This window comes from Muntiacus reevesi, chromosome 11, assembly GCF_963930625.1.
Source record: "Muntiacus reevesi chromosome 11, mMunRee1.1, whole genome shotgun sequence".
Lineage (NCBI taxonomy): Eukaryota > Metazoa > Chordata > Mammalia > Artiodactyla > Cervidae > Muntiacus > Muntiacus reevesi.
The window spans coordinates 14,646,327-14,668,453 of NC_089259.1; the positions used below are offsets into that span (position 1 = coordinate 14,646,327).

At 47.5% G+C, this 22,127-nt stretch overlaps 1 protein-coding gene across 1 annotated transcript in view; it reads right to left on the reverse strand.

Annotated features, from left to right (window-relative positions):
* Positions 1-1,195: 1,195 nt before the first annotated feature.
* SIAH3 (siah E3 ubiquitin protein ligase family member 3) overlaps positions 1,196-22,127 on the reverse strand; it is a 70,370-nt gene continuing 49,438 nt past the window's right edge. The window contains exon 2 of the mRNA XM_065901725.1: positions 1,196-1,879. Coding sequence (XP_065757797.1) covers positions 1,196-1,879 — 684 coding nt within the window. The remainder of the gene's footprint in view (positions 1,880-22,127) is intronic.

The following is a 22,127-nucleotide window of genomic DNA, read 5'->3' on the forward strand; positions in this document are numbered from 1 at the left end:
TTTGGTTAGTTTCCTGACCAGGAATCGAACCTGTGTTTCCGTCATTGGAAGCTAAGGGTCTTAACCACTGGACCACCGGGGCGTTTTAGAAGTAAGGAAAGAGGACCCTCCCAGGTGTCTGAGTGATGGGGCCAGGCCTCCAGGCCAGAGGACCAGGTGCACCCTCCAAGTTCCTTGTGTCTGCTGCTGAGTCATGGTTCTGGTTATGAATTGTCGAGAACACAGAGGAATCTTTGCTGGATACAAAAGCGCTCCACCCCGAGGGAAAACACTGATGGATTTTATAACTTGATAATAGAGCTCTCTGGGGAGAATGCCCTCCCAAAGGTAGGAGATTAATTTTATCCTTTGCTTTTTTTGGCTGGTTCTCTTCCCCTGCGTCTTGCCCATTCTTTTCTATGACTTGCTCAATGAAGGGCAAAGAGGTTTTCTAGAAAGCACCAAACCCTTGAGGCCTTTGATTTCAGAGAAGGAAAAAAATGGTCCGGGCTGAGGGCAAGCTCACAGCAGCCTGCCTGCCAAGAGAGGGTTCAACCTCTTGCCTGCTCCTCTGAACCCCAGGATCAGCCCAGAGAACACATGGCATGATGGTACCTCCAGCTCCGCGCCCTGAAGGAGACACCATCTCGTGTCTAAGCAGCGTGGCCCCTGAGGCTCCTGGGAAAGTGGCAGAGTTGTGTCTAGCTGATCTGCAGTACACACCCCTGGGCTGGCCAGGTCCCCGTCCGTAATCTGCTGTCTCCACACCCTTTGGAGTTAGCTCACTCTGAAACAGACTGAAAGGAGGAGGGGGGAAATGATGTGGACACTCAGTCTCCTTTCAACCCCAAGAGTCTGCCTCGTGACCTCGGTGACTGTTGCTCATTCGAGCAGCAGGAGAGAAGGGAACTGAGGGTGGCAAGCAATCACCATTCTGATGGAATCCGGTTAAGGAGCATTCTGCAAAACTACACCAACAAATCAGGACAAACATCACACCAAGGTCTTGCATCACAGGATGTTTACATAATATAATGCCCATGGCAGACAGATACCAAATACCACAAAGTACCTGAGACAAAAAAAAGAACGGAAGGAGGGGAGGAGGGAGAAGAATAGAAAGGAGCCCGGAGTCCTGGCACGCGGAGATCCAAGGGCCCAGGCAGAGTTTCTTGGGGGAGGGGTGGCCACACATGAGCGTCTGGTGGCCTCCGTGTCACATCTCAGCCTCCGAGGAGCAGATCTCCGCGGCCGCGGAGATGGCGATCCCGATGGCCAGGCTGCCGTTGTCGGAGAAGTGCTGGGCCAGCGAGGTGTTGATGACGAGGCAGTCCCCGTTGGTGATGACCGAGTCCACGCACTCCAGGACAGACCGGGGCGTGGCCTCCCACTTGAGACACCGGTGGTTTCTGTTGAGCTCCAGGCGATAGGTGAAGCTGTCGGCCTGGGTGGGGGTCCCGATCAGCATCATGGTGGCGAAGAACTGGGGGTGCCCTGCGTACCTCTCCTGTTTCCTGAGCACCAGCAGGAAGTGGTGGCCGAAGCAGGAGTGGATGATGAGCCAGTCGGCCGGCGCCGGGAGGTGCATGTCCGTGGCCAGGAAGACGATGTCGGCGCCCTGGAGGACGTCCACCCTGTGCATCTGCCGCAGGTGGGGCACCACCACCTCCAGGCGGCCCTCCCACGGGCAGGAGAACAAGGGGCACAGGCAGGGCATCACCCGGGTGGCGTGCAGCCCCGCCTCCGCGTGGCGCAGGTGGTGGGGCCGGGCGTGGTGGCAGAGGCGGTGATGGGGCTGGTGCTGGCAGCGGTGCTGGCAGTGGTGGTGCGGGGGGAGGTGGGGGGCGTAGCTGCTGGGCTCTGGGGCGCTCTGGGTGACGGCGTGTCGGCTGGACACATACTGTGAGAGAGAGACAGAGACTTGGTGGGTTAGTGGCCGTGAGGTCATTCTCTCTGGCTGACCAACCCCCCAGCCCCCCTCAACCCCCAGGTTCAGCGTGTGGAAAGCAAACTCTCCAATACAGGTGATGACATGCGGTCGCTCAGTCGTGTCTGACTCTGAGACTCCGTGGGCTGTGGCCCGCCAGGCTCCTGTGTCCATGGGATTTTCCAGGCAAGAGTCCTGGAGTGGGTTGCCATTCCCTCTCCAACCGATACAGGCAGAGAAAGCTTTAGTTCTTAAAAAAAAAAAAAGAAAAAATAGAACCACCAGACTGTTCTCTGAAATGGCAGCACCGTTTTACATTCCCATCAGCCAAGTAAGAGGGTTCCGATTTCTCCATGTCCTTGTCAACACTTGTTATTATCTGTTTTGACAAATAGGTTAATGAGACTGAATTCATTGTTTTGCATATTTTGCCAAATTTAGATGCTGAAACATTGTACATCTGTGTGTCATTTCAGGACAGAATGTAAATTTACTCAATTGAAAACAGAACCTCCTTCAAAAGATTCCTCTTGCAAGAAGAGATTTCCCAAATGTATTAGTATATTATAAAAAAAAAAAAAAAACACAAAAATAAAAAAATGAGGGACGTGGTGGATGTCTTGAGTGGTTGAGATTCTGAAGACTCAGTCCAAGAAAATGCAATATTTATGCCTTTCTGATTCTTTAATAAGATACTCAAACAGGCAATTTCCCCCTTTGAATAGTATGCATTATGATGGTCATAAGGAACAAAGAAATCAATTTTTCTGTTCTTTTCTGATATTGTTGATATTTTTCTGCAGGGTCTGGAGATCAATGGATTCCCCCCACCCCCACCCTATTTTATCATTAGTGTTATTTTTAGAACAAAATTTCAGTAAATACCCATTTGTCCTCCCAGTGCTGCCAGGGGTGGTACTATCTGAGATGCCCTTCTGGGCTGTAAAACCACCACGGCACACAGAGCTGACTGTGTGCCGCTGGACTGTGGTCCCCAGGGCGGGAGTCTCCGCTGTGACTCCCAGGACTTGGCTCCACCAGGCACACGTCTGTCCTGCTTTAGACTCATTGTTAAAGAACAACTTACCAGGGGTTCACCACCAGGCTTCCTAGGTGGCATTAGTGGTAAAGAACCCACCTGCCGACGCAGGGACATGTTAAGAGATGCAGGTTCTATCCCTGGGTTCGGAAGATCCCCTGGAGAAGGGCATGGCCACCCACTCCAGTTTCTTGCCTGGAGAATCCCATGAACAGAGGAGCCTGGTGGGCTACCGTCCATAGGGTTACAAAGAGTTGGACACGACTGAAGCGACTTAGCAAGCACACACGCAGTACTGATATAAAATCAAAGTAAGGAGGGAGTCAGGAAGAAACAGCACAGCCTGCCTTTCCTCCCTCCCCCCAGCCCCCTGCCGGTGCCTCCTGTTGGCTGAATGCAATCAGAAGGAAGCCCGGGAGATGCACTCAGCCAGGGTCAGCTCCCTCTGGAAATGCGCTTGTGAAGAGGCAGTGTCCACCTGCATGCAGATGTCTCGGTTCCCTCCTTTGTGATGTTCCTTGATCCGACCACGCTGGGCTTCCTTGGCTGAGCTTTGATAAGGCCGATGAGGGGGAGGTAGGGAGGGCTGATACCTGTCCACAATCATTAAGCCATCTGACGGATATGTATACACCAGCTGACACGTGCAGCGCCTGGGCCCGGGCTGAGAATACTGAACAGGGTAGGATCCCTGCTCCCGTCTCAGCGGTTCACTGTGATTAGTGTAACATAACACAGTGCAAGGACGCAGGATGCCGGGAGGGGCTCTGAGCACGCAGGGTGGGGGCAGTAGCTGTTCTGGTCAATGCAAAGTGCTGTCTACCCTCGGTGAAGCAGGAAGGGTGACGCTCTAACAAAACGGGCAAAAGGTTTGTGAGTAGTAGGTTCCAAGGAGCTGGATCTGAAAGAACATGGGATGTTTAAGAAATGAGAAATTCCAAGTGGCTGTTGCTAGGGGATCTGGCAGAGATGGCGAGGAGCAGGGCGGGAGAGCTGTCGGACCATGTTGCCAAAGAGTGGGCTCGGAGGTGGCACCCAGCACTTGCGGCAATTGGGAGGAGGGCCCAAGGGCTTTAGGGAGCCCCCTCGGGCAGTGCGATGCCCCAGGCCCAGCGGTAGAGCGTGCACTCAAGATGGAACCACAGTGGAGTCCTGGCACTAGTCCAGCCCCTGGACTCGAGCCATGATCCTTCCAGCCAGACTCTCCCCTTCCTTCCTTCTGGCCTCATCTTCCCCTGGCCTTCCCACTGTTTAACTGTGGCAGGGTAACAAAGCCGCCAGCGGTGTATTCCAGAGTGAATGACTATGCAAACACGTCCTAAACTCACAGAGACCCCTGCGCTCACTTGCTGTGCCCTGGGAAGGAGCTGAGAATAAACACAGCCTTAATCCTTCATTTCTTCCTGCTCCTTCTCCTGATGCAAAATATGTTTCATTTACACACACAATCTTCGGGGTGAGTGAGGTCACAGGGCCGCTGGCTGGGAGAAGGGATTCTTTTAATTGGCAAAATGCTAATCGTTTTGGAAAATGAATTCTAATCTTCCCATCTTAAACAGTGGATGTGTGAGTAATTACTTTCCTTCACTAAACTGTTAATGCGACATTAGTGATTACACTAATTAAAACTAATGAACTCTTACAGGCTGATAACCCCCTCAGTCAGTCCGAGGACGCCTTCCTTCCATTGGCTGTCCTTAACTTGCCATTTGGAAGAGAGATCTTGAATTAACCTTTAGAATAATTCGCAAAATTGGGTTTAGAAATGTTAGGCTTTATGGACTGGGTATAATTCTCTCCGCAAGCATTAGTGAGACCATTTCCACTGAGGGTGTAATTGAATTTAAAGACGTCTTCCTTAATTTCATCAGCCACACTCCCATGGTTGGTAATGGCTATCCCTCCAAATCCTGGTGTCCAAAGAGGAAACCTGCCCCTGGAAACACCATGTGACCCTTTCTACAGCCTCTGCTCCCTCTGATCTGTGAGCTCATTTGGAGGACTGCTCTGTCTTTCTGCCTGATTCCAGGAACAGTGCCATGCTAATGGAGGCATTTCAGCTGAAGGTGGGTTTTGCACCCAATTTCAAATGACAGTCATGGGTTTTGAGTTTGCTCATGTCCTTATTTATGAGAGTTAATGAAGTGAAGCTTTCAGTACTTTCAGCAATGCTATCAATGTATTTCACACACAGGAGAGAAGATGGGGAGGAGTTATATTTCAGGGCAGGTATCAGGACGTTGGAAAAGACCCCGATGCTGGGAAAGAGTGTGAGCAAAAGAGGAGGGGGTGGCAGAGAATGAAATGGCTAGACAGTATCACCAATTTAATGAATGTGAATTTGAGCAAACTCCGGGAGATAGTGGAGGACAGAGAAGCCTGTTGGGCTGCAGTCTACCGGGTCACAGAGAGCCGGACATGACCTCGAGACTGAACAACAATAACAACAACCAGAACATTGGAAAACAGACATGGCCAGAACCTAGCCGGGCATCAGGTCTGCAAAGATGGAAGAGTAATTGTACCCGCTCCAGGTCCCACTCTGTAGTGTTTAAAAATTCCCTGTTTCTGGGAAGGATGGTCAAGGCTGAAGGTTTAGTGTTTCCCATTCCATTTTCTCGCCTCCCCCCCATCAAAACCTAGCATGACTGTGCATGTGCACACGAAAGCCAGGAGGACTCTGGAAAAGCTTCCACCAAAGTCAAGAAATGAGTTATGCTGAGATAGAAAACAACGATGGGGCTTTTATTTCCACTAGACTGTCTTCCTTCACAAATGTGTTATGCTGCTTTTCCCCAGACTGTTATACTTAGAACACTGAATGAATGAGATCTTCATGTGGGCAGCATGATAATGTCTGTAATTTTCTTTAAAATGCTTCAGTTGAGAGATTGTGATAGAAATGTGTACATTTTTAACCTACACTCCAGGGGCTGTCAATTCCCTAATCAGGAATTCACACTTTGAGGTGATCACCTAACATTTTATCTGAAAGGCCACACTTCAGAGATAATGACTACAATTGCCTCGCTTAGTATCCATATTTCTGATCCACACCAGATGCTGCTAATTAACATTTCCACAGAGGTTTCCATTGGTGAAATTAGTAGTTTGTTAATCAGCATAATAGATGTATGAAGATTGTTTAAAACATTTCAGAGTAATTCTGTATTTTAAGGATGAACCCAGGAGTTTGTTCCATAACTATTCCTGAATCTAGCCACTGAGTCAAGGACTTCCCATGGTCTGATGCCATCTCTAAGAATATCAGAATCTTTTTCTTGTTAGATCACTACATACATACAAACTTTTCTTGTTGGCAGTAAAAATTATGTAAATTGAGCAAGGAGACAGTGGTTAGCAAATATACAGAAACTTTGAATCCTGAGCTATATATGCCATGGGTGAGCACGTGCTAAACTGCTTCAGTCATGTCCGACTCTTTGCAACCCCACAGGCTTGCAGCCATCTGTCCATGGGATTCTCCAGGCAAGAATCCTGGAGTGGGTTGCCATGCTCTTCTCCAGGGGATCTTCCCAACCCAGGGACTGAACTTGCATCTCTTACATCTTTTGCATTGGCAGATGGGTTCTTTACTACTAGTGCCATCCAGGAAGCCCCATATATGCTGTAACTAATTAGAGAAGAGGGAAATGAGTTATTACTGTGAAAAGAGGAAGATAAAAATTTGGGTGGATCGATTTTTAAAAGCCAAGGTCTGTGGGCGAAAAGCGGCAAAAGGCATCCATACAGATGTCTACACAGGTACTGTTCCTATGGTCTCAGACATCTCCTGACCAAGCTGATTGTCTTATAAATCCAGACCCTGGCAGTGTAGAAATATGTGGACAACACTGTGACAGCAAAAATATAACTCAGTCCTCAAGCACCCTGGGCCTTTCTTGAGTTCCTGGATCCTGGCCCATGGCCGCCCAGCAGGTGTCAATCATGGTCCCAGCTGGTCTTGTGTCTTTGAGACCATCTGCCCTAGTAAGACAAGAGATGCTCTCCCTCCCTGACCTGCGAAGTCAAGCAGCAGTTAAGATCTGTCTATACAGTTCACTACTGCATTTATTTCAACTTATTTGGAAAATCACACAGGGTGGGTGGCTTTCTCTCCTTAGGTAGCTGGGAAGACAAAGAGGGTAGGGATTGTGTTGACTTTGCCCCCGCCTGGTCCGGTGATGGGCAAAGCCAGCACTGTGCAGTGTCTGGAGTCCTAGACTCTCAGTATTCGCTGCTTGATTGGATGGATGAATGAGTGGTTCATATCTGGAGCCTATCAACGCAAAGGCTGCTGGCCTTCGGTCAGAGGCTCTGTCCTCTACCCTTCCTTCCTGTAGAAATATGTGGGTATATATGTGTGTGCACGTGGGTGAGCATCAGCTTGGTCTCCTGGTGGTTCCTCCCCCAGAACTCGGCAGTGATGGGACACTGGGACCTGATTCACGTCCAGGCATGGGTTCGTGTCCAGCTGCCATTACAGGAAGTATAATAACAGCGTTGAAGAAGCAACTTCTCCTGCCAGTTAGCCACTCTCTGCTTTTTTACAGAGATTATTCCCCGAGTTTCAGCATCCTTTTTATTCACAGCAGATGATTTCTTACCATCTGGGGGACAGTCTGCTGGACCAACCTGGGAAATCGCCCACCTGTTAGACTGATGTGGACCCACTTGCTCTGCTGGAACCAGTGACCTAACAGAAGGCTGGATGCCCCCATACCGCCTCATTCGTTTTCTGTCAACAATCACCAGGAAGTAACTTCAAACCAAGATTACAGGCCCGCCACCAGCTCCGCCCTCCCCTATAACATGAGGGCCTACTTGGGTTGTACCCCTGCGGCCTGAACTGGCCTCTCTAGTCTGCCCTCCAGGAAACAGGGGTCCTAGAATTCCCTACCCAAGGACTCTAGACTCAGCTTCCAGGAGCCTGAGCTATTTCTAGGATCCAGCACCCAGAAGGCGGGCAACGGTAGACGTGAGGTGTGGCGAGTGGGGGAGTAGTCATAGCTTGGCCGGGTAGGCCGGGGGTGTCCACTTGCCTCTGCCTTGGGACTCATCACAACGTGAGACGAAGCCTCAATAAGAAGAAAGTGAGACAGGCTGCTGGCCGGTGACTGCGGTCTCCGGATCATCGCGAAGGGCTAATTATTAAAGCAGGAGGGTACGACGTATTCCAAGAGTCGCGTCTCTCGATCTTTGGCTTCCAAGTGTACAGACAGGCAGCGTGTGCGCCTCTGCCGGGCCGGCACTTCAGCCTCGAGTCCCGAGAACGTTAGGGGCGGGTCTGCGGTCAAACCACGCCGCGGAGGAGTCCGGCACACACTTGGCGGAGGAGTCCCGCACCCACTTGGCGGAGGAGTCCCCACCCACTTGGCGGAGGAGTCCCGCACCAGTGGTGGAGGAGTCCCCACCCACTTGGCGGAGGAGTCCCGCACCAGTGGTGGAGGAGTCCTGCACTCACTTGGCGGAGGAGTCCTGCACCCATTTGGCGGAGGAGTCCGGCACCCACTTGGCGGAGGAGTCCGGCACCCACTTGGCGGAGGAGTCCGGCACCCACTTGGCGGAGGAGTCCGGCACCCACTTGGCGGAGGAGTCCGGCACCCACTTGGCGGAGGAGTCCGGCACCCACTTGGCGGAGGAGTCCCGCACCCACTTGGCGGAGGAGTCCCGCACCCTCTTGGCGGAGGAATCGCTGTTTCTTCTGCGACTCCGCCTTTCATCCATGGGGTTTTGAGCATACTAATGAGTTTTATGAGTCTTATAGATGAAAGACCTTTCCTTAAAAGCACCTTTTCGAGTCACCAGACTTTTATATCTGCTGCCGGCAAGTGAATCGCAGGGCCTCTAGGGAGCCGTTTATAGGTGAAGATTTAATTACCTAAAGACTGTAAGCCTCGCCAGGGGATGACGTCAGGACCCCGGGGTGACTCAAGGGCAGGGCCTAGCGTGCTAGGAGCACAATCTCAGCCAATCTGAACAACCTCAGGTTGTGAGCAACGGTTTTGCTCGTGTGCCTGGTGTTGCTATGGTAGGATCAGGGCTGTCAGCTTAAGAGAGGGGGTGGGTTGCTATAAATGGTTACATATGCAAATGCAAACTTCAGCAGTACCTGTGTTGGCAGGCCGTGAGTGGGTGGCAGTTAGTCCTGGGCGGTCTGAGACATGTTGATGGCCAGGCTGCCCCAAGAGCTCATGCCACCCTTGTTTGTGTGATTTTTTAAAGACATCTTGACCAGGCATTCCATAAATTCATTTCTCTCCAGCTGAACTCGCCACCCTCCCCATCGCTCACCTATAAGGCACCCTTTGGCCTGGCTAAGTTGCATTCCTCCTTGCAGTGTTCTGTGCTGACCTGGGTAGGTCTGCCCGCCCTGTGTTCCTTTGTGACACACGATACACTGAACATCCAGGTTTGCTGCGGGGCTGTGATGTGAACGCAGGTCCCTGAGCATTGCATCTTTTCTTGCCTGCTGTATCCTCAGTGCTGGCAGAGCTTGCAACATGGTTGGTACCCAAGAAATATTCCTGAAGATGCTGAATGAGTGACTCCTCCCCGTTGAGCTCTCACCCTAATACAGTCCAACCACTCCTCACCATCTGGCTGCCGCCAATCTAAGGCAAGTCAGCCTCACCGCCTTTCTGGGCTAATGTGACAGCCTCATAACTAGTTGTATTGAGTTGAAAGGCGACCCCCAAAAGATATGTCTACATCCTAACCCCTAGGGCTGTAAATGTGACTTTATGTGAGAAACGGGTCTTTGAAGATCTAAATAAATGAAGGATTTCAAGAGGTCACCCTGGATTATCCAGAGAGGCCCTAAATCTAATGACGAGTCTTCTTAGGAGAGACAGAAGAGGAGAAGACATAGACACAGAAAAGAAGCCGTGTAAAGATGGAGGTGGAGGTTGGAGTGGTGCTGCCGCAAGCCAAGGAACACCTGGAGCATCAGAACCAGAAGAAGCAAGGAAGGATTCTCTCCTAGAGCCTGCAGAGGGAGCATGGGCCTGTTGACAACTTGATTTTAGCACTTGGGCCTCTAGAACCATTGAAAATAAATTTTTAGTATTTTGAGCCACCAAATTTATGGTAATTTGCATGGCAGCCCTAAGAAATGAATACACAAGTCTTCCTGCATCCATTCTTGGCCTCATAGAGACTGTAACTTTTATCACAAAATCTTTTAATGGTCTTCCATCACTGTCAGAATGAAGCACAAACTCCTATGTGTGCCATCAAGAGCCAACACACTCTAGAAGACATACAGGTGGCCAGTAAGCACATGCAAAAATGTTCAGCCTCACGAATTCTTAGAGAAATGCAAATCAATCAGTGAACTCACATTGGTCAGAATGGCCATCATCAAAAAAGTCTACAAATAATAAATGCTGGAGAGGGTGTGGAGAAAAGGGAGCCTCCTACATTCTTAGAATTTAAATTGGTGCAGCCACTATGGAAACAGCATGGAGATTCCTTTAAAAACTAAAAATAGAGCTCCCATAGGATTCAGCCATCTTGCTCTAGGGCATATATCCAGAAACGATGAAAACTCTAATTCAAAAAGATACCTGTAACCCAGTGTTCATAACATCACTGTTTACAATAGCCATTACATGGAAGCAACTTAAATGTCTATAGACAGATGAATGGATTAAAAAGATGTGGTTATATATATATATGTATATATATATATATATACACACACATTTTTTATATATACATAATGGAATATTACTCAGTTATAAAAAATGAAATAATGCCATCTACAACAACATAGATGGAGCCAAATATTACAATAAGGGAAGTCAGACAAAAACAAATATATCATGCATATATGCAATCTAAAAAAAGTGATATGAATGAACTTATTTATAAAACAAATAGACCCATGACATAGAAGACAAACTTATGGTTACCAAAGGGGAAAGAGAGGAGGAGGGATAAACTGGGAATTTGGGATTAACAGATACACACTACTGTATGTAAAATAGATAAACAGCCAGGACCTGCTATATAGCACAGGGAACTATATTCAATACTCACAACAACCTACAATGGAAAAGAATGTGAAAAGGAATGTGTGTGTGTGTGTGTGTGTGTGTGTGTGTGTGTATATATATATATATATATATGTATGTGTGTATATATATATTCTTATATGCATAACTGATTCACTTTGCTGTAAATCTGAAACTAACACAACATTGTAAATCAACTTCAAAGAACAAAAACCCACATTCTCTGCATCATCTTTTTTTTTTCTTCTGCATCCTATTTGCTACTTAGCCTAATCACAAGGACCTCTTACTGTTTTTTTGAACATGCTATCCACACACTTGCCCCAGGGATTTTGCACTGCCTATTCCCCTTACTTGAAACAATCCCACATACCCACGTGGCTCACTGTCACACTTCATTCACATCTCTGTTCCACAACTGCCTGTACTCTGAGGTTGTCCTTCACTTAACTGTTAAAGAAACCCTCTCAATCCCGATACTCTGCTTTAGTTCACTTCCTAGTATTTTCAACTAGGAAATTTTCAACTATATATTATAGTGTCTGTAGGTCATACATTTTTTTGTATATCGTCAGTAAAGAGTCGGACACGACTGAGTGACAGAATTGAACTGAACTGAACTGAGTCTTCCCTCCTGCAATGTAAGTTTCTTGGGACTAGGAATTTGCCTGTGTTCACTATTGTATCTCTAGAACATTATCAGGTACCTTAAAGGGCGCAATAACTGTTTTTGTTTTTTTGTTTTTGAATGAATGGTTACATTCCTTTGGGTCTTAACCTTTTCCATCTGGGTCAGGAAGATCACTTGGAGAAAGAAATGGCAACCCACTCCAGTATTCTTGCCTGGGAAATCACATGGACAGAGGAGCCTGGGGGAGTGGTGTGTACAGTCTGTGGGATCACAAAAGAGTCAGACACAACTGAGCGACTAAATAACAACAACAATGACTTTCAGGCCCGTCTCATCCTGTCTCCCCGTCCGTCTCCAAATCTCCCAGCACTGAGGAATTTATGCCTACACATCTGCATTCCTCTCAATCTTTCAGGTCCAAGATGATAGAAGCAAGGGTTTCCTCTCTGTTTGCTTAGGACCTCTGCTCAGAATTCTGGTTTCCTCCCTGAGGCTTGCCTTAGGATGACTGGGACAGGGAATGGCCTCGCTGTCAGAAAGCGTCTATAGCCAGACGTGGATGTAGCCTGGTCTTTCGCAGAATGATTGTCAGCTCAGTATCCCTGGGCTAACACCAGAGCTGCATAAATCTAGAGCAGAGAACCAGGTCATTTCACATACAAAAAAAAAAAATCCATCATCCAACAGCACACTTAACTCCCAATAATCATTTTTAGCAAATTGGGCCTTCTGATAAGCCTGCCCCTAAAATAGGAAGTGTGTCGTTTGACCAAGGGTAGATGGAAAGACAGTGCTGCAGGGGAGAAAGAAAACATTTTTGAAGGCAGACCCACTGGGGTATGAATCCTGGCTTTGCTTTTAAAAGCTCTGAGACCGTAGGCTCATTCATTAACCTGTCTATTCTTGTTTCTTCCTTTATAAGATGGGAATTGTAATATCTCAGAAGGTTGGATTAAGGACTGAATGAAACACAATATTGGGTTGGCCAAAAAGTTCGTTCGGGTTTATCCATAAGCTGTTACAGAAAAATCCAAGTGAATTTTCTGGCCAATCCAACACATTGTATACTGCCTAAGTCAGAGTAAGAAGATATTATTATCATTATTGCCATCATCACTATTATCATGGTTATTGACTAGCTAGCTGCTGAAGATGTAAGCTAAGGGAATTCACTCTACATAATTTCTAGACTCATAACTGGATTGGATGGAATCATAAAAACACCAAAACCTTTCCAGAACCCCTTCAGACCTCCATGACAGCTCTCATTCCAGACCAGTGTTTGCACTCGTAGAAAGCCTTTTACTCAATATTTTCATCTCATCACTAGCCAATGGATGCTGGCTGCAATGTACAGAGTAACTTACTACATATAAAGAGCCTAATTTAGTGCCTGAAACATAGGAGGTACTCAATAACTGATCATTATTATCTTCATTATCATCATCTACTTGGATAGTAAGGAGATTAAACCAGTCAATCCTAAAGGAAATCCACCCTGAATATTCATTAGAAGGCCTAAAGCTGAAGCTCCAATACTTTGGCCACCTGATATGAAGAGCTGACTCATTGGAAAAGACTGTGATGCTGGGAAAGATTGAGGGTAGGAGGAGAAGGGGACAACAGAGGATGAGATGGTTGGATGGCATCACTGACTCAATGGACATGAGTTTGAGTATGCTCTGGGAGATGGTGAAGGACAGGGAAGCCTGACGTGCTGTGGTACATGGGTTTGCAAAGAGTCGGACACGACTGAGCGACTGAGAAATATCATCTACTAGCATTTTGGGCAATGCAAAGGTGCTAGAAAGTTCAGGCAATTCTATGAGCAGATGTGCATTGGTCCCCCCAGCTTCTTAGAAGCTCACCCCTTTCTCCTCCATTGATTGAGCATTTCTCCTAGGGTCTCTCACCCATGGTGGCCAGGCCTAAATGGCATTATGTAAGGCAGTGCCCTCCCCTAAGACAGGCTCTCCTTGCTTGAGAGAGCCTCTTCCTCCCTTTCTATGTCTTTTGTTTGTTTGCTTGTTTGTTTTTTGGCTGCACCACAAGGCATGTGGGATCTTAGTCCCTCAACCAGGAATCAAACCCACAACCCCTACATTGGAAGCATGGAATCTTAACTACTGGACCACCAAGGAAGTCCCTTTCTACGTCTGTAAAATATGTTTCCTGAGAGAAGATTGCCCTGTGTATCTGCTTCCTGGAGCCTCACGCCTGTACTACCCACGGTTTACCTGATACACGGCTATTAATATATAGTTGACAAATGAAAATTTGGTAAAGGCAATAATATTCATGTTGATCTGAACCATCATTTTAAATGACCTCAGGCATCTGCTATGTGGAAGAGTTCCTGGATAAACAAAGGTATGGGCACACTGGGATGGCTTAATGAAACGGATCAGCAGTACCATGTGTGGGCAAGGGTGTGGAGTGCGTGAAACTTCAGACACTGCCAATGGGAGTATAAATTGGTACGGTCATATTGGGCCCCTTTTGGGGCAGTATCCGCTACAGCTCAATACAAGACAGCCACTTTGACTCAGCACTTCTACCCCTTAGCATTCATCTGTTGGGAAACGGTTCTCTGTTGAACTCTTGAATTTCTGTATACCTGGCAAGTCAGGCATTCAATGTCCTTTGTTTCAGACTATGCTTTCAGGATGTTTGTATATTGAACAACCTTGAGATAGAGAGTGTTTCCCTCTGGAGCAAAAGACAGATTTGCTTACAGCCTTGGGACTCAGATGGGGCTTCCCTGATAGCTCAGTTGGTAAAGAATCTACCTGCAATGTGGGAGACCTGGGTTCGATCCTTGGGTTGGGAAGATCCCCTGTAGAAGGGAAAGGCTACCCACCCCAGTATTCTAGCCTGGAGAATTCCATGGACTGTATAGTATCAGTTCAGTTCAGTCGCTCAGTTGTGTCCGACTCTTTGCGACCCCATGAATCGCAGCACGCCAGGCCTCCCTGTCCATCACCAACTCCTGGAGTTTACTCAAACTCATGTCCATTGAGTCAGTGATGCCATCCAGCCATCTCATCCTCTGTCGTCCCCTTCTCCTCCTGCCCCCAATCCCTCCCAGCATCAGGATCTTTACCAATGAGTCAACTCTTCGCATGAGGTGGCCAAAGTACTGGAGTTTCAACTCCAGCATCAGTCCTTCCAATGAACACCCAGGACTGATCTCCTTTAGGATGGACTGGTTGGATCTCCTTGGAGTCCAAGGGACTCTCAAGAGTCTTCTCCAACACCACAGTTCAAAAGCATCAATTTTTCGACGCTCAGCTTTCTTCACAGTCCAACTCTCACATCCATACATGACCACTGGAAAAACCGTAGCCTTGACCAAATGGACCTTTGTTGGCAAAGTAATGTCTCTGCTTTTTAATATGCTATCTAGTTTGGTCATAACTTTCCTTCCAAAGAGTAAGCGTCTTTTAATTTCATGGCTGCAGTCACCATCTGCAGTGATTTTGGAGCCCAAAAAAATAAAGTCTGACACTGCTTCCACTGTTTCCCCATCTATTTGCCATGAAGTGATGGGACCAGATGCCATGATCTTAGTTTTCAGAATGTTGAGCTTTAAGGCAACTTTTTCACTCTCCTTTTTCACTTTCATCAAGAGGCTTTTTAGTTCCTCTTCACTTTCTGCCATAAGGGTGGTGTCATCTGCATATCTGAGGTTATTTATATTTCTCCCGGCCATCTTGATTCCAGCTTGTGAAAATTCTGAAAGAGATGGGAATACCAGACCACCTGACCCACCTCTTGAGAAACCTATACACAGGTCAGGAAGCAACAGTTATAACCGGACATGGACCAACAGACTGGTTCCAAATAGGAAAAAGAGTACATCAAGGCTGTGTATTGTCACCCTGCTTATTTACTTAACTGTATACTATATGGGGTTGCAGAGAGTCGAACACCACTGAGCGACTTTCACTTTCTTTGGGACTCAGATATTGTATCTCCCTCTAGAACTAAGGGCAAGCATACTTATTGTCCATTATAAAAAAATTGGTTGGGAATACTTGCTGGTGGTCCAGTAAAACTCCATGCTCCCAATGCAGGGGGCCCGGGTTTGATCCCTGGTCAGGGAACTAGATCCCACATGCCACAAGTGAGTTTGCGTGCTGCAATTAAAGATCCTGCATGCTGCAGTGATCAGAGATTCCACGTGCCACAACAAAGTCCTGGCACAGCCAAATAAATCAATAAAAATCATTATGAAAAAAAAATTAGAATTCCCTGAGCATTTGTAATGCACCCTACTGTGGGTGGGTGTCATTTGGCCTTCTCTGTGTTAATTACTCTTTAGGGGTTGAGTCTCAAGGAACTGGTGCAAAAATGCAAATATTCTGGCTCCTGCTGTTGCTGTGAGTGAGGAATTGCCTGTCATCTCTGACCGAGGAGTGTTGCGTCTTCCGCCTGCCTCAGTGAAACAGGTAGGCTACTTTGTGAGTTGATCAGTTGAGTAAAATCTCAGACTCCTTTTAGTTACATTGAGCCCCTGACAGAAGTGAGCAAAGTAAGATCAGCAAACATACATACGGATATTTATAGAAGGATTAATTCACAGTAGCTAGAAATCTAAAAACCACTAAGTGTGCTTTCAATGGAGACACTACTGTATAAGCTGGGATGCTAACTAGCTGTCACAAAACAATGAAAGACTGCTACACATGTGGATCCATTTCAGAAACGTCTTGGTTAACAGAAGCTAGACACAGAAGAGTACATCCTGAATGATCCCATGTGTATGAAGTTCAAAAGCATGTACAGCTGACCTATGGTGAGAGGTTTGTGTGGGGGCGCATTGGCCAGGAAGAGACACGAGGGGATCTCTGGGAGGGGGTGCGGCTGGAAATGTTTTAGTGGTTAGTTGGTTGCATGTATCTGTCAAAATCTGTCCAGTTACATACTAGAGATTTGTGTACTTCATCACATGCTGTACATGAAAAAACATAAGCCAAGCAACAAATAGAAAAGAAGAAAGAAGGACTTCCCTGGTAGTGTAGTGGTGAAGAATCTGCCTGCCAGTGCAGGGGACATGGGTTCCATCCCCGGTCCGGGAAGATCCCACATGCTGCAGAGCAGCTAAGCCTGTGAGCCACAACTACTGCGCCTGCGCCCTGGAGCCCAAGCTCTGCAGCAAGAGTCGCCTGCCCATCGCACCTGGAGAGTTGCCCCCGTTCGCTGCCACTAGAGAAAGCCCGTGCGCAGCAATGAAGACCCAGCTCAGCCAGAAATAAATTAATACATTAAAAAAAAAAAGAATCTTAACAGATTAAAAAAAAAAAAGAAAGGAGACCGGGGGAATGGGTGTGGATGGCTCTTGTCTCCAGGTTACTGTTAAATGGGCATATTGTACGGTCCTTAAGGCAGAAAACTTTTTTTTAATGTTCCCACGTGTTTATTTGCTCCTCTGTGGATCTGGGTGCCTGTGATGCTAGTAACTAGGGTGATTCGAGGACAAGGATGGGAGTTATAGCAGGGCCAGGTGCTGGGCACCCACGGGAGTGGATGTCCCTTGGGCTTGGAAGATGGGGTCACGGCTGACACTTCCGGGGAGACTGGAAATTAGAGGAAAGGATTGAAGGGATGCACAGTCATGCCTGGAATGGGGCAGGGCCAGCCCTTTGGTCCTGGGGGCAGAAGGCGCTTTCTTGAGTCTAGATTAGGGGCTAAGGACTGAGACTAGCACCGGGGCAGGACCAAGAACTGGAGGAGACCTGCCCCCGGCTGTGGGCCAAGAGCTGCGTGAGTGTCTCCTCTCTCTGGGGTGAGACCCCCCTCACCCCTGCTGACGGCTCGGAGTTAATCCCCTTGAGCAAGGTAGGGGCAGGTGTTTTATTGACTCTAAAGCTCTCCCAGTTGCTGGGTACATATTTAATAAAAATTTCAGGCTTAAGGGGCCGACATGGGAAGGCAGGAAGGAGAATTGCTGCCTGCTGGGCCTGGAGGGTGAGCAGTCCAGCCACTCCCTAATAACTCCTTCATCCAATATTCATCTCTGAGTTATTACAGTCACCACGCGTCTCTAAGGAACACGATTATTAGTGTCCACTAAGATAATTAGTCCGACATACTTTAAGGTGGTTGAAAGTGTTCCCATAATTGTATTTCTTTCTAGAATTCACCATGGATGCATTTCAACATTGGTCCCGTTTCGGTCCCATTTCCCTCACTTTCTTCCAGAGTCCCAAACGCTCCATCTCCTAAGGGGAAGGCGATCACGGGGCCCCAGACTCCAGCTGGACCCTCTGCAGGCTACGCTGGTTGAACCCCGCACAGTACCTGCAGTGTGGGTCCCCTCTAGGGTCACCCCAGGGAGGGGGCTGGGCTGGCTTTCTATCGCCCCATCATTCCCCTCGCTCTCAGGGAATGGTCTAGAAGGGCAAGCGCATGCCCTGCACGTGTGTGAATCTCCCATAGCATCCCCGGCAGTTCCGTCAGCAGAAAAACTCCCCTTTCACTACTCCACTGAGACGGGGCTAGACCTGTCTAGCTCAAACACCACAGCATGCATGTGAATGACCTGGGCATCTTGTGAAAAAGCAGACTCTGACTCAGCAGGTGTGTGTGGGACTGAGATTCTTGGATTTCAAAGCTGCTGGGTCATGGACCACAGTTTGAGGAGCAAGGGGCTAGACGCACTCTTCCTATCAGCTTAGATACTACTGGGCATCTCTTTTGGAATCAAATAGATGGTTCTCAATGGTCTCAGACATTTCTCTTAACTCTCTGGTTCTTTAACAAACTTCAAGGGCACCTTCAAAACACGCTCCCCTCTTCTGCAGGATAATGACTTGATCTGTCAGTCATGTGGGGTCCCCAGTATCCAGGCAGAGCCTGGTAACATGGACTTGCTTCCCAGGAGGGGCAGAGGGGGAAGAGGGGAAGGCAGAGTACTGGGGGAATTTTTAAGCACAGAGGGGGAAGTTGGTTTATCTTCTTTATTTTCACAGTATTTAAATTCATTTTTTAGGAGCGAGTTTAGCTTTAACTAATAAATTCTTCACTTTTTTATAGCTGCCTATAATTTCCCACTATTTAGTTTAATTGGGTTTACATGTTCAGAATTTAGAAGCAGCTTCCTCCTCTGAGTTCTAAGTAGTAAAACATAAACGAACAAATATCACCCTCTCCAGCAGCGTCCGTTGATTTCCATGCTGTTCTGCTGTCACATTTCTTGTTGTTCAGTTGCTAAGTCGTGTCTGACTATTTGCAGCCTCATGGGCTGCAACACGCCAGGCTACCCTGTCCACCACCAATTCCCAGAGCTTGGGGCTGTCACATGGTAAATTCATTTATTCACTCATTTATTCAAGAAATCTATATTAAGCAATAAGTATGTGCCATGGGAGGTACACAGGGCAATGTAGTCCACATCTTCTCAGAGCTGACTTTCTGAGCAGTGGGATCGAGTGCTCCTAGGTGTCAGGCAGGGATTTGCAGAATGATCAGGGTGGTGCTCTGTGTGGTGTCTTGTAGAAAGAAGCTGAGGGCAACCCACCCTGTCCTTTCTGCATCCTCCTCTGTTAATGTCAAACCCAGTGGTGGGGGTGGGGTGCTTCCCCGATGGCTCAGGCAGTAAAGAATCTCTCTGCAATGCAGGAGATGCTAGAGACTTGGGTTTGATCCCTGGGTGGGGAAGATTCCCTGGAGGAAGGCATGGCAACCCACTCCAGTATTCATGCCTGGACAATCCCATGGACAGACAAGCTTGGCGGGCTACAGTCCGTGGGGTCGCGAAGAGTCAGACACCACTGAGCTACTGAGCTTGAACATGCTGAGAGAATGGGAGGGAAGAGAAGTGAAGAGGGTAAGGAAGGTGGCTTGGGTGGGGATGAGGAAGGAGCTAGAATCCATGTAGACTCTAAGGGTCTGATCTCTATATAAATTCCTTGTAGGAAGCCAGGTTTGGAAGGACTTTATCCTCCTCCACAGCCCTTCCCCTATATCACCATGGCCAAAAAGTTCTTCCACGAATCTAACATCCAAGAATATTTCAGAAGGGAGATAAGTTGATGATGGCAGGAAGGCCTTCCTCCATAAAACATAGGAATGACAAGTCCTCGATCCTAGCCCTGCCAACATGCCAGCCTCGTGATGAAGAATCAGAGTGAGCAAAAGTCTCTTCAGTTTCTCCCCATTACCGGAACCTGGCATAGCCACAGTACTTGAACTTGGCCAAGCAGTTAACAGTAATTTCCTGGCTAATCGTCACACATCTTTGCAGAGACAGATCTCGAAGTGAAACTTAAATGTCCTTGTGAGGGCTTAGAAAGGAACCGAGGTGTAGAGTAGAAACCCCACCCCACCCTCTCTGCCCACCATGTGTGATGGGGAGTGGGTAGCCATCAAGACTCCTGCAGAAATGCAGTGTGGTTCCAATTCTTCTACTCCTTCCAAACCAGAAGCAACTCTTTTCGTTTTTTTCCAAGACTTCATTTCCGTGACTGTAAGATGAGAAAGTTGGGACCTGCCCCTCAACTGGAGGATGTGAAGGAGATGTTAGAATGTGTCTTAAACAGTGAAATCCATCTGGAAGAAAGTATTATATGGATGCAAATCAGGCAGGGGTGTGCCCCCCCCTTAATTGTTCTGGCAGACATCTGCCGAGGACCTGTGCAAAGCGCCTTATATGCGTCACCTCACTGAATCCTCCTCTGGGCTCCAGGACGTGGGAACCGTTATCACTAGCAATTTGCATCCCGGGAAACTAGAGCAGCAGAAAGGATAAGGGTCTTTCAAGACTTTGGGGTTAGCAGTAGTGAAGCTGGGTTTCAATCCTTGGGAATCCGGCTTCCGAGCAGGGGAACTGAGCCCACCCAGGGGTTCCTGCCCTCTCTGTGTGCAACTGAAGCTCAATTATCTGCCTGTGGATTATCTGCAGCTCATATTTCATTTTGTTCCAAGCTGACTCTTTCTCGCCATCCAGTTCAGCTCATTAGTTGGCAGAGGAGCTCAGGGACTTAGAAGTAATCCTAATATTAAGTAAAGAGCAAAGCCTAATTAGGAAGATAAATCTTCTGGGGAAAAAAATGTATGTAACATATTCCAGAGTCAAGCCTGGGTGATTTTTCCCATCTTCTAGATGATCTACACCACTCACCACTGTTCTCTTTTTCTAGCCCCGATAACTATGGGTTGATCATGGATCTTTTTTTTAATGGGTTTTTTTTTCTGATTAATTGGGAATATATCCTGGTTAAAGAAATATCAGAAAATTTTGCACAGTATAAAGAAGAAAATAGAAAACTCAAAGACCACTGTCCTGTCAGTAGCACTATTAATGTTTTGGTGGATGCTTTCTTTCAATGCCTTTTAAACATGAATACCTAAATGTTGTATGTATGCCTGGTGGGCTAAAATTCATTGGATCTCGAAGAGTTGGACATGACATAGCGACAGAGCATGCACACATTGTGTGTGTGGTCTTGTACACTTTTTTTTTTTTCCATTTGAGATCTTATGGAACAATACATGTCAAAATATGCTGATTGACGCCATCATTTTTACTGGCTCCAGTGATCTCAGAGAAATCATGGAGAACTCATATGGAGGTGGCATAATTGGTTTCGTTCAGATCTGGCTAAGCGAGACATAGTTGCATGTATTCAATCATTGATTGAGTCATTCATTCAGCAGACCTGCCAGATACTGGCATAAAAAGAAAACTAAGATTCAGTTCAGATCCTCAAAGAGTTCACAATCTTGTCTCTGAGTCTCTGCATCTTTCTGTTTTGTGGCCCAACCTCCTTGTCCCCTGTTGTCCCCTCTGTCCTTGTCCACAGCGTCCAAGAAGTAGCTTTGTCCCTGGAAACAGCCAGGCCTTGTTCACTGACCCTCCTCCCACTCCATTCCCTTCCCCCCTTTTGCCTCTGGCTTTAACAGTAGCATAAAACTAATTTATGGCTCTTGCCAGGAAGAGGACAAATTTTCATCTCAGCCCGTCATGTGAAAAACTCCAGCACAAGATGAATAATTGGTGACCCATGCTACCTATTAGAGATTGTGCTGGGGTCACCTCGTTTGTTGTTTTAACACAAGAAATTAAGGGCCCTGGCAAGGGTTTCCACGGGGACTGAATTGGTAATGAGGTAGAACGCTGTCTTTGTGAGTGACCTCTCCTAGTGCCACGATCACAGCGGGCGTGGGGTGGGGAAACTGGGGCCTTGCTTCTCCAACCATCCCACGAGAAGGGCTGATTCTGCCTGTACCCACTTCTGACTGTAGGCTCAGGGCCATTTCCCTCCAGGGTCCTTATCAACAGGCACAGCTAGGGTATCCTGGGCACGGTGTGATGAGTTGAATGGGACGTGGACAGAGATGTTGCTGTTTCAACCTTCAGGGAGTTTGCCAGCACAAGCCAGATGTGAAGCCATATGTTTCTATGATACAAGAGAGCATGGAGTGATGCAGGCTGACTTCCCCTCAGGGTCAAATGGCTTGAGTTGTAGGAAAAGCCTTGTACAGGGGGTGACCCTTAACATGGGCCAGAAATGAGAGATGAGAGCTGGA